The 12788-nt window shown below is 38.4% G+C and overlaps 1 protein-coding gene across 4 annotated transcripts in view; it reads left to right on the top strand.

The window, feature by feature from the left end:
• SCAF8 (SR-related CTD associated factor 8) overlaps positions 1 to 12788 on the top strand; it is a 71330-nt gene that overhangs the window by 14855 nt on the left and 43687 nt on the right. For 3 of the 4 annotated variants that reach the window (XR_003705926.2, XM_028723730.2, XM_028723731.2), the window contains exons 6-15: positions 999 to 1129; positions 2591 to 2767; positions 4050 to 4132; positions 6422 to 6536; positions 8103 to 8234; positions 8669 to 8781; positions 8904 to 9097; positions 9484 to 9584; positions 10541 to 10654; positions 11243 to 11399. Coding sequence is in view for 3 of the 4 variants with exons in the window: in XM_028723730.2 (XP_028579563.2) it covers positions 999 to 1129; positions 2591 to 2767; positions 4050 to 4132; positions 6422 to 6536; positions 8103 to 8234; positions 8669 to 8781; positions 8904 to 9097; positions 9484 to 9584; positions 10541 to 10654; positions 11243 to 11399 (1317 nt within the window). In the remaining variant the exon portion in view is untranslated. The remainder of the gene's footprint in view (positions 1 to 998; positions 1130 to 2590; positions 2768 to 4049; positions 4133 to 6421; positions 6537 to 8102; positions 8235 to 8668; positions 8782 to 8903; positions 9098 to 9483; positions 9585 to 10540; positions 10655 to 11242; positions 11400 to 12788) is intronic. The other variant, XM_028723733.2, reaches the window with a different exon arrangement.

Below are 12788 nucleotides of genomic sequence, written 5' to 3'. Positions count from 1 at the left end.
AAAGGCTGATATATGACACCTGCCTGTTTTATGTCTGTAGGAATGATGAACTTCATATACAGGGATTATTTTGTCCAGTGTTCTGATATTTTAATCCTAGTACTGTATCTTGTTCTTTCAGGTACTACTATAATAAATTGTAGTTAGTTGATAGGGAAAAGAAGTTTATTTAGTAAGGACCTCATACAATAGCTCTTCTTAAAAGGATTTGAATCAAATTATATCTCAGTTAATGTAAGGGTGGAGAACCTCCAGTCCAGGGGCCAAATGTTCTGACCCTTGGGATTCTCGCCATTCCATACCTACTCAGGCCATATTTTTTTGTTCTTTGCTGCCTGAAATTTGATCTTGAAGTCTGGTAATTACTCTTGCTTGCCTGGTTGGTATTTAGAGAGGGGTGTATGTAAACATATCCAAGGCTTTCATATAGGGGTATGAAATGATGGTGCCAACTAAGTTCTCTTTGCTTCAAATTTGACTGGTTGATAATGATGAGATGCCCTTTCTGTCTGATGGTTTTCAACTGGTATACTTTTGTGTGCATTGTTCAAGGAAAAGTGTTACTTTGTGCTACTCGTAGTCCTTGCCTGTAGGATTATCATATGGGTTAAGTACAAGTTGTCATCCTAGGTAGTTCCATTAATTTTTATTTTATTTTTAATTTAACAGTTTGTATACCACTTAATCACAGGCTTCTCAGGAAACCCAGTAAAATAAAACTGAAAATGTGTTAAAACTTGAAAATCAGAATAAGTTAATTGTTGGAGAGGCCTGGCTTTCACATGGTTCGCTGAAGCTCTGTTCAGAGAGAGAGAGAAGTTTGGTTGATTTGTATTTTCACAATATGCAGCTATTCTCTTTACGTATATATGTTCACAGCCTAGGCTAAAAAAAACAAACAAAACCCTGACTCTTGTATGTCTTCTCCCTTCCCTTCCCCATTCATTCTCTTTACATACTTTTTATTACATGCTTCCTGCCTTTCCCCTTGATTTCAGGAACGCCTGTGACACCTGCTACACCAGCCAATGTGGTCCAAAGTTTACCTGATCCTTGGGTGTCTCAGATAACTAATACAGATACTCTTACTGCTGTAGCACAGATCTTGCAAAGTCCACAAGGCCAACAGGTAAAGTGTGTTCGGCTTTAAAACAAAATCACAGAATTGGGTAATTAACCTCCTTACTTATTTGTTTAGTTTAAATTGTCCATGAAAGGTCCAAGAGTATTTCCTCCCCTACTTTAATTTATTATTGATTTGTCAAATACTGGCATTGGATGTGATACTGAATGCCAGCATGATAGGTACCCTTGTATGTCAGTATGTTTCCAAAAGAGTAATGCATGAGATATCCCTCCCTGATTTGACTTGTGTTTTATGATTTGTAAATTTGGTTTGGACCTGGCCCAACTGGACCGGGATTTTAGGGAAACCTCTAGAAATCCCTTTGCATTGCAAAACAAGAACAGTTGTAACTTTTTCTTTTTTACATAGAAATATGAAATATGGAGACTTGGTAGGCCGTCTAGAGGAGTTTAACACTGTAAAATGTTATATGGCTATCTCCAGGGGTTTTCATGTTAGTCATCTTTAAAGTTTACATTTTTTTTTAAAAAGCAAATAATTTTTCAATAAAAAACAGTTAGTGCTCAGTTACGTCAATTTTCATGCTCCTGTGTTTGCCCTACATTGATAATAATGATAATGCTAAGTTAAGTAGACTATGTCCACAATGTTTGGCTGGCTGATAATAAATTGTAATTAATAATGATGGTGATAATTCTTCTCTATGAGAAGAGACTAAAATAAAAAAGAAAGGTAACAAAATTTTGTTTTTGTATTAATAATGGAACTGGCATTGATTGTAAAAGGATAGAAAATAAACACAAACTGAATGAATGCCACCCAATCCCACCAAACACTTTTTAAGAAACAGAACCTACAAAAGAGTTCTGCATTTAAAACTTTCACAGACACATACAGTAATTGAAGTGTGTTGGGTGGGGTAATAGCATTCTAGGCATACCCTACAGCTCTCATTAAGCATAGTTCAGCTCCCCTGTTTCCCCTTTCACCACCATTCTATGGTGTTGTAATTAATAATTGCAGCATTTCAGAGACACACTTTTTGACTTTTGAGAGTTTTGAGCTACGTATCGACACAAATCTGTACAAATTGATTGAGGCAATCTTATCCTGCCTGTAGTGATTTGTAACTGCTTCGGCCTGATCTGGACAGGATACACATCAGCCTAAATCAGCTCTTGGGATTGGGCCAGACTGGGTGCAGAGCCCTGATATCCATCTTTTTCCTTTCAGCATTTCTCTGGAAGCAGTTACTGTTTTCTGAAAATTGCTTGAACGAGTTGAATGTTGCGTATAAAATATAAGCAAATACAATAAATAATAATGCATATATAAATGGGTTTGTTTTATTTTGGTGTTTTGCCATCCCTTGTCTATCAAAGCACATTTTAAGAATAGCTGGAAATAATGAAACTTAATTTTTGAAGTCAATGTATATGTTTATTTTATAAATGTGTACATAACACTAGCAAAAATGTCATTTCTCTCTTCCCCTCATTCCAGCTTCAACAACTAATACAGACACTGCAAATGCAACAGCAGAAACCACAGCCATCATTACTTCAAGCACTGGATGCAGGTCTCGTCGTTCAGTTACAAGCCCTCACTGCGCAACTTACAGCTGCTGCCGCTGCTGCCAATACACTTAACCCACTAGAACAGAGTGTCTCTTTTAACAAGGTAGAAGTTGATCTACCAAGTTTGAGAAAGGTTGCTAGAATTTGAAGAATATATTTCCAAGGATTTTGTTTCCTTGTTTCCCTTTTGCTTTGTTTTTAAAATAGATTTTTAATATCTTCTAAATCTTAAGATGTTAATAGAAAATTTTTATTAAAATATGTCAGCTTCTTAAATTTTTTTAGAAGTGATATGCTGAATCTTTCATCTTCTTTCAGCGATATTGGCCCTGATCTAGAAATATGTTTAACAAATCAAAGGGTCAAAATGTCACCTAGATTGAAAGAGAGATGAGCCTGAATTCAAGCCCCTTCCTAATATGAGGATGGTGGGGGTATCTGGATGCAGTTCCCCATACCTGCAACCAGATGATCCATATTCACACCATGTCTGGTGCTTTAATATGCAGTTATTGACCCAGTGTTGGGAATTGCATGCACAGACCTGGATGCTGGATCACTGAACTAGTTTTTCATCAAATCTACTTTTTAAAGGTAACAGACAGTTGAGTTTCTTTCTTTGCAATCCCAGGAGCTTACTTATGAATGCAGTAGGCTATTTTATGCTGACTGGTCTAAACCTTGACCTAGCCATATGAAACAGCTTACCTGTACATAATTCTTTACTGCTGGCACCAGCTTTAAATTGGTTGATGGTTGATGTGTCAGTACACTAGCATAAACCTGGGACATAGATCCCTGATTCAGTAAGGTAACCCAGTTTAAATATACCACTACTTTTATACATATGTAAAGGTAAAGGGACCCCTGACCATTAGGTCCAGTCATGGCCGACTCTGGGGTTGCGGCGCTCATCTCGCTTTATTGGCCGAGAGAGCCAGTGTACAGCTTCCGGGTCATGTGGCCATCATGACTAAGCCGCTAATGGCAAACCAGAGCAGTGCATGGAAACACCGTTTACCTTCCCGCTGGAGCGGTACCTATTTATCTACTTGCACTTTGACATGGTTTCGAACTGCTAGGTTGGCAGGAGCAGGGACCAAGCAACGGGAGCTCACCCCGTCGCAGGGATTCGAACCACCGACCTTCCGATCGGCAAGTCCTAGACTCTGTGGTTTAACCCACAGTGCTTATGCTATTTATGGCTTATCTGTATTACCATTTTCATATGCCAAGTAAGTAACATATCTACAGACATATGAAAACGTACATTTACAACAGGCCAAAAATAAACAGGTCAATCTAGTGTGCCTTTCTTTTAAAATGCCATCTTGAATAGTTTGTGGATATAGTGCATTTCTAATGCATTGTTTGTTTTCTCCTAGAAGCTGATGGATAGGTTTAGCGATTTTGGTGAAGAAGCTGACATTAATGAAGAACCTAAAAAAGAAACTCCAAGTTCCCAAATGTAAGACTTCACTTCGTTTAATATATCAAGTGGAAATAGTGTGAAAAGTAGACTTCCTGGTTGGTTGGTTGGTTGGTTGGTTGGTTGGTTGGTTGGCTTGCTTGCTTGCTTGCTTGCTTGCAAAGCGGAGAGGCTGCATGTGTAGACAGAATGCTAATTTCTATATTGGCCTATTAAGCTAATAAGTGATAATCTAAAAGCAGTATTTATTTAATTAAAAGCACTTCTAAGCCACTTTATATGAATGTACCTATTTTATATTGAAGTACCTTTGGGTGTACCTATTTAGATTCCCTTTTTTCAAACTTTGTTAGATGGGCAAAGGCAAAACAATTAGTTGCATTACTTATTATAGCATCTAGTGCTATGTTTGTCCCAGCAAATTAATAAGGCTTTTCTTTGCTTCAGATTTTCATTGGATTTAAATCTCATTTAATTTTCATTGAAGCCTTTTAGTTGCAGAGTTTGCTACTTTTGATATTGTTGCTATTACGCTGAATGTTGCTTGTTTCAAAGTTGCTGGTCTTTTACAAAAAATGATTTGCCATAGCAGATGTTACAATCTTGTACTCTGTTCTTAAAACATATTTTCAAAGTCCCATGCTTCATTAATCTAAATGTACATAGAACATTGGCTTGGGTTGTGTTCTTCTCTGTTTTACTTTGTCATATTGTATCATTGAGTATGTTGCAAACTTCCTTGAGCAGTTTCTTTTGAACGAGAAAGGAGTGGTACGAGTTCCTTTGATAAATACTTTATTGCTTCCCCCTTCCTACTGGAGCCCTTTGTGCTGCCAAAAGCTGCTCCCTGGGGAGCCTTCTAAACTAACATAAGATTTGGCCCTCGGAGTTGTAACAAGAGCAAGAATTCATCGAGGCCTGCAACAGCATCTTTGGGTCAAAGCTATTACTGTAACCTCAAGGCTATAGCAACAGATTGCAAATTAGTGTAAAATTCAGTTGTATTACTGAATAGGGCTGGGTGATACCTGATTTTCAACATCATGATATATCACCAGCTAAATATCACAATATTGTGATATATCACCATATCTATCTATCTATCTATCTATCTATCTGTGGTTGAGGGCCTTGCTGTGCCTCCCTGTGGTCAGAGGGTCCCACTGTATCTCCCCGCAGCTGCAGAGGGCGTTCTGCGCTTCCTTGTAGCAGCTATGGGCCTTGATGAGGCTCCTTGCAGCGGTGGAGGGCCTTAAAATGTAAGGAAGTAGTAGATTTCACAAAAATATTAAATAAACCTCCATATAATATATTTAATATATTTTAAACTAATTTAAGAGTAGTTTAGGTGATTTACTAGTCAAGTTGCATCTGCTTCCCCACTCAGAGGTCTAAGTGGAATCTGTGCATGTGTAAGCCCCACTGAGTTCAACTAAGCTTACTTCTACTTTCCTGGGGCTAAGCCTCCTTGAATTCAGTAGGGCTTGCTTGTGAGTACGTACGCATTTGCTTGCACTGCTTTACCAAAAAAACACCCTCCCCATCATTCTCACATGCTACCCAACCTCCCATTTCAGCATAAGGCAGCCAGTTAATCTACTCCCCTCCACCACCACCCCACAGAAGCTGCCCCACAGAAGCCCTCATCCCACTAATCTCTTCCTTTTTGTCAAAGGGAGGGAGGCAGGGCAAGCAAAAAGATAGTCTCATTTAAATTTTTGAAAACCCTTCCTTTTTAATATGGAGAAAAGCTATTTAGGGGAAACCAACAACACAAATACCACCAGAAAATGAAAATAAAACTCTCCCTCCTCTTTTTTTTTTCACTGGTGGGTGTGAGTGCGAGGGAAGAAAGAAGTGTTTTCCAGTTTTTTGTTTACCTTTTTTACTTTTCCCAGGATATTTGATGGTCTAGCTGGGGGGGGGGGGAATCTCCTCCTGGATTGTTAGCAGACTCTGAATAATTAGCTGAGCTCTAAGTGGAAAGATACCATGAAGCTGAAAGAGTTTGCTGGTTTGTGTGAGGGTTTATCATCATTTCTTACAGGTTAGAGTGAGGCATGAGAGAGCAAACAAAGCAGGAAACCATGTGCCTGCAAATAATCTGCAAAGTATCTGTCAAGTATAGGTTCAACTGAGCTACCTCCTAGGAAGCTGTCAAGTCTCCACCTTTTGTTCACCAGTATATTGCCTTGTTGAAACACTTATCACGTTATGACGATTTATCACACAGCCCTATTACCGAACTTGTTTTTGTATTAAAGCAATCTATAAGATTATTACTACGTAGTAAGAAGTCGTTTGACTGTTCTAATTGTGTTTTTTTAGGCCTCTTGTATCTGAATCTGTGAACAACTCACTTTTTCACCAACTAGCTGAACAGTTACAGCAACAAAACCTAGAACATCTCCGCCAGCAGCTTCTGGAGCAGCAACCTCCAAAGGTATAATATTTTGTTTTTTGGACAATAGGTGGTCATCTTTTTTAGTATTATTACTATGTTTCTAGTTAGCAAAAGTGAGTTTTACTTTAATATTCTTTATCATAAAAGCAGAAAAGCATTATAACTTTTAATGTTTTTCACACAGTGAAGGCAGCAGTACAAAGAGGCACACATGCAACTGTGTGTTTGTGTGTGTTTGTTTTGAAGTGATTTCTTCTGATCAGTTGCCACAAAGAAGCACTTTCCTGAGATCAAAAAGTGCTTGGGGATGAGGGTTAAAGTGGCTTAAACGCAAACTGGTGTATGTAGCAATATCCCAATGACATTCTCTTTATGCAGCTTTCAAGTCCAAGGTTCAGTCTATTCAAGTGGGGTGTCAGAAGGTTATGAAGAAAGTCTTGCATAATTTAGGCCTTTTTTCCGAGTGTCATAACCCCGAAATAATACTAGTAGTTAACATCCCTTCATAACTGTGAATTTGGAACACAGCAGCCCTACTTTGTAGATTTACATAGTTTTGCAAAGGACTTGTACAAAGAGTATCTGAATTGAGAGACTAGGAATGGATTTGAAAGAAAATGGATTGTTTGAATAAAAATATTCTGATAGCAGAAACGCCGCTAAAGTGGGAATTAGATAATAGTTATAAATACGTTGGGGGGGGGGATTCTGACTTAGAGGCGTTCAGTTATAATCCAACAGTTCGTAGCTTCACCCCATTGGTTCCTCAGCCAAGCACATACACCAGAGGTCTGAACCTGCTGTTCCTCTCGTACTGAGCAGGATTACGATCGCAACAACGCATCATCAGTAGGGTAAAACTAACCTCTCTCACATCGGTCTAGTTATAAATAGGCATCAAATGAAATACAGGGTTTGCATAGTGAAAAGGTGTTGGCAAACTTTGAGGTGGATGAATTAAAAATCGTATACAGCTGAACAGAGTTGTAATGTTGAGAATTAGTTTAATATTGGTGTTCTTCAGTACTGGTTTCATTTTTCAGGGGATTTTTTTTCATTTTTCAGGAAAAGACCTGAGTAGATTTGCCACTAGATGTCACCAAGCATTGACATCTAACACACATCTAACATATCCATCTGGATTTATGAATCTATGCTCTGAGTGGCATTTGATGGAGTCATAATTTTAGTCTCAAAAAGCAGCAAATTTGTTAACTTCTCCTGTGTAACCTATATATATATATATTGTAAACCACCCTGTGATCATCGGATGAAGGGCAATATAGAAATTTAATAAATAAACAATAAATGTAATTTTTGATACAACAGTTCCTTAAAATGCAGAACTTTGCATTCTAAGTTCATCTTACAATATTTTTCGCAGTTCATAATAGTAATGTTTCGATTCCTCACTAGAATTGCAATGGCTCTTCTCTTGGTCTTTTCACATAATTGGGCAAAAACAAACCAACAAATATTCTAATAATGATAGTTTTATGCCAAATTGGACTGCTACATATGTACAGCATGCCTCCTTCTGCAAAGCCAATACAGTTTCAGGTAAAACAGATGGAAATATTAACCTTTCATAATTTCTTTTTGCAGGCAAGTCCTGAGGAAACACAAGAAGGGAATTTTGGTTCTGAGCATTCAGCATCACCTTCACAAGACAGCAGCCACCAACAGTTTTTAGAAGTAGAAACAAATATTGACAATTCAATGGATGTTCAACAACAGGTGAAATTTGCTGTTTCTATTTACATCTATGAAGTGTGATCTCTGTGGTTACAGTTTACAAGATCAGTAATGTAAATTTTGTAAAATAAAGGCTAAATGCACTAGCCTTTGTTAGGGTCTTCCTGGGCAGCAATATGCTATAGATATGATACTGGGCCTAAGAATTCTCCCCCATTCATTGAACAGATGGTTGCTATCCTTTCTGAAGGAAGTCATAATTTCATGAATATGTGCGCCACAAGAGAATAACACATATACCCTCAGATTCTGCATGTGAGGATTTCCCCACATCACTCTTTTCTGCATATAGAGCCGCAGTGAGGAATAAGACCTTCATATGCAAGCCATTTTGTGCATATAGATTGCTTTTGCGAAATTATTGTGAGCATGTTTTCCTGTACTTTGGTGTGAGCCCCTCTTTTTACTCTATTCAGGACATGGACATAGATGAAGGTCAAGAAGTTGTAGAACAAGAGGTATTTGAGCAAGAGGAAAAGAAACCTGTAGTTCCTTCAAGATCAAGAACACGTTCAAGATCCCGCTCAAGGTAATTTTGTAATTTTCTTAATATAGTAGATTCCCCCCCCCCCCCAAGTTCAAAAACCAAAATGAGTTTTGTGCTTTTCTTATGAGTGTTCTTTTAGCAGCATTGAACCAATTATTTTACAGGTCTCCAAGAAAAAGAAGGTCCAGATCACGATCTGGCTCTAGAAAGCGTAAACATAGAAAGCGCTCGCGCTCTAGATCAAGGGAAAGGAAGAGGAAGTCCTCCAGGTCCTACTCAAGTGAAAGAAGAGCTAGAGAGAGGGAAAAAGAACGACAGAAAAAAGGGTTGCCTCCTATACGGTCAAAAACACTAAGTGGTAAGTCTTCTTGCAGTTTAATGTTTCTAATAATAAAATAATATTTAATTTGTTATTAGTCATTCTTTCAAAAGAAGCAGAGGGTTGAGACTGATTTCTTGGGACATTTTTTTCCAACATTTCCTAATTCACTTTCCTACAATGTGTTTACAGTACATATTAGTTTTGGCATGAGATTTTACATGCTTTATGGTAGGGGTAGGTAAAGAGTAGAATTCTCTGCTTAAATTAAAAAATTGTATTTATTGGTTTGATACATTACATGCTTGTGCAAGGCCCCAACTTGCTTTAGCTTGTCTGTGGCAAAAGCCTGCGTTAAAGGTTCCAGCTTAAGTGAACATAGGCAACAAACTCTTAATTGATTTATTCAATATTTGTCTTTACAGTCTGCAGTACTACACTTTGGGTTGGTCAGGTGGACAAGAAAGCCACCCAGCAAGATTTAACCAATTTATTTGAAGAATTTGGACAAATAGAATCTATAAATGTAAGTGAAATAATCAGCATATGTCTTTTTAAAAATAATATAACCTTGTTTGAACAGTTGTGTACTTGTTAGTAGAAAATAAGGCTTCGTACATAGCGGTAAGGGATGTGGGTGGTGCTGTGGGTTAAACCATTGTGCTGCTTGGGCTTGCCGATTGAAAGGTCGGCGGTTCGAATCCCCGCAACAGGGTGAGCTCCCGTTGTTTGGTCCCAGCTTCTGCTAACCTAACAGTTCGAAAGCACACAGTGCAAGTAGATAAATAGGTACCGCTCTGGTGGGAAGGTAAATGGCGTTTCTGTGTGCTGCTCTGGTTTCGCCAGAAGCGACTTAGGCATGCTGGTCAAATGACCTCGAAAAACTGCAGAAGCAGACAAACGCCGGCTCCCTCGGCCTTTAAAGCGAGATGAGCGCCGCAACCCCAGAGTCGTTCGCAACTGGACTTAACTGTCAGGGGTCCCTTTACCTTTTTACATAGAGGTAACTGTGCTTCCTAGCTAGTTCTAGAGGAATTTAAGTGGAGTTCTGCTTACACAACAAGGCAGGTTTGCCTGCCTCTCCATTGCATCTGCAGCTCATTGTGGTTCTTGTAACGTCACTCCTGAAAGTCAGGTTGACCCTCCAGAATGGCATAGTAGGTGCTGAAGGGGGGGAAACTGACATAAAGTGTGTGTATGTGGCGGTGGTGGAGACGGGATTACAGCTGCAAGAGTGTTGTGGAGTCACCTTCTTGACACTTGGTGTCACTGCTGTGTACTGGGGCAAGGCAGCGGTAAGGTCAGAGCTTTGTGAGCACAGGATGGGAGTACCAGAGACTTTGACTGATGTACAGCTCTGCACATTCCTAATAAGTGGCAGCAACACCAGAGTTGAGAGGATAGCCCCGCCCCACCATGATGGCCATTCCTGATTCCTAGCCATTAGTTTACACTTTACGATTGCTTGACTCTTGCTTATAGATGATCCCTCCCAGGGGCTGTGCGTATGTCTGTATGGTTCATAGACAAGATGCCTATCGTGCTCTTCAGAAACTAAGCTCTGGATCCTACAAGATTGGATCTAAAATTATTAAGGTACATCTTCATATTATTCATCTTCAAGATAAATTATAGTAATTGTTTGCTTTCATATACAGTGAAGAATATAACATTTCATGGTTGGTAATACCTATAGTTACTGAGAATAAATAGGAATTTCTTGATACTCTGTAGAATAATTTTCTTGTCAAGACAGTGGAATATTTCAAAATGGGAAATCAACAGGAACACAGTTTTAAAACACCAATTAATATAACTTTATGGCTGGTGGTAACAGTATCTGCATTAGAGCATCATTTGGGGGGGGATTGGTATAGGGGAAGAATTTCAGCAAGTACAACACAATAATTGTAGAGGACAAAAGGCTCAAAGAATTTGGTCTGTGCTAAATAACTTGATAATGAAATTGTAGAAAGTATAACTCAGAAGAGGAAAATAGTTACATGATGGTGAAATAATTCATTTTAATTTGGATATCTTGAAGGTTTTGCATAGTGAGTTCTTCCATCTTATGAACAATGTAATAGGACTGTTGGTTAGTATGTTTGAAAGGAGATCAAAAGCCTGGTAGAGATGTTAGTTGTGATTTATTTCCATAACTATGGAATTGCATTCTATTTTCAGATTGCATGGGCTTTAAACAAAGGTGTAAAAACTGAATACAAACAATTTTGGGATGCAGATGTTGGAGTTTCATATATACCTTGGGAAAAAGTTAAATTGGATGATTTAGATGGCTTTGCAGAAGGAGGCATGATTGACCAGGAAACAGTAAATAGTGGTAAGAATGGTTTATAGAGTGCCTTGTAATTACAAATTTATTTTCATCTTTTCCTGCAGAAAAATGTGTTTCCGAGATACTTAATGTGCCCATTAGAATGATAATGACAGGTGTTTTGTTATCAGACTAATTAAGACTAATTAAGACTGCTAGCAGGTGGCAGTCATACTGAATCATAAGTGTCCAGTTTCTAAAGTCACTAGAAAATTGCTATCTTGCACTAGGATGATTGCCAGACTGAGACTGCAGTCCTCTATACCCTTCTTTGGCAGTAACTCCTATTCAGCTCATTAGGACTTGCTGAGTAAGCTTCTTTAGGATTGATTGACAATACTAAACTAATTCACCACGGAGTCAGTTCCATAGGGCATACTTGTATTTACTTCTGAGTAAACATGTAGGATTGTGCTCTAAAACTTGCCATATTAGATCTTCTAAGGATGGTATAACAAAATAACTCTAGTTAATGGTTTTCAACAAACTGTCCATACGATATAAGAGTTTCTAAAAAACTATCAGGCACGAATTGTTAACTGCCTTCACTGTAGATTCAAAGAGCAAGCTTAGTAGTTCACATCTAGCTGTGCATAAAAGTTTTCATGAATTGGCTATGACCAGGCAGTTTTTCTGAGCATACCCCCTTATTCTCCAGTCGTTAAAAAGATTTAGGTTTCATGGAAAGTATTCTGAAAATGTTTTAATATTTTCAATTTATTATGGTAGATGATGAAGTGTTCGGATTGGGCTGTTCCTCTTTCATGAGACTCAGGCAGGAGCAAAGAATTGTGGGAGGTAGACCACTGTTTTGTTGGCTGTTATTCAACTGAGCCCTCTGTAACACCTTTCTTTGTTATTCTTAGTTACTTGGCAATCTTCATCTTCTTAATCTGTTTGTCCAGATACTTTGTCCTGTCTTTGTTACTGTTTGCTGTCTGCCCTTTGATTTGTCCTCCGCTGAGGTAAAACAACCCCCCCCCCCCAAAAAAAACCCCTGTCTCCCTACTATACATCTTTTGCTATTCTATGTTCAGTGTTTTACTTCTATTTCCAATTAATTATTTACTTTTGGTCTTTATTTCCTGTTGCTGGCAGTTGCTGTTTCAGCGGTTGGACTGCCATTTTCCTCAATGATTTTTGCGGCATGGGCTACCTGTTGCAGCAACCACACGCTGGTTCCTTAACAGTTTCTTACTGTATACATTATATGACAATATTATTTCTTTTGCATTACGTTGTCAGGAAGTGGATGGTATATATGCCTGAATTTTATTATGGGGAGTTGATTTTCTTTACTCTTGTTCTTGTTCACGTGTTAGCCGGGGGGAGGTAGGCCCTTGTATTTAATTTAGTTTTAGATTTTTGTGACCATGCTCCTGCTTGGCAAGTCCG

This window comes from Podarcis muralis, chromosome 3 (genome assembly GCF_964188315.1).
Source record: "Podarcis muralis chromosome 3, rPodMur119.hap1.1, whole genome shotgun sequence".
Taxonomy (NCBI): Eukaryota; Metazoa; Chordata; class Lepidosauria; order Squamata; family Lacertidae; genus Podarcis; species Podarcis muralis.
This window is presented reverse-complemented; position numbering and strand designations above follow the sequence as displayed.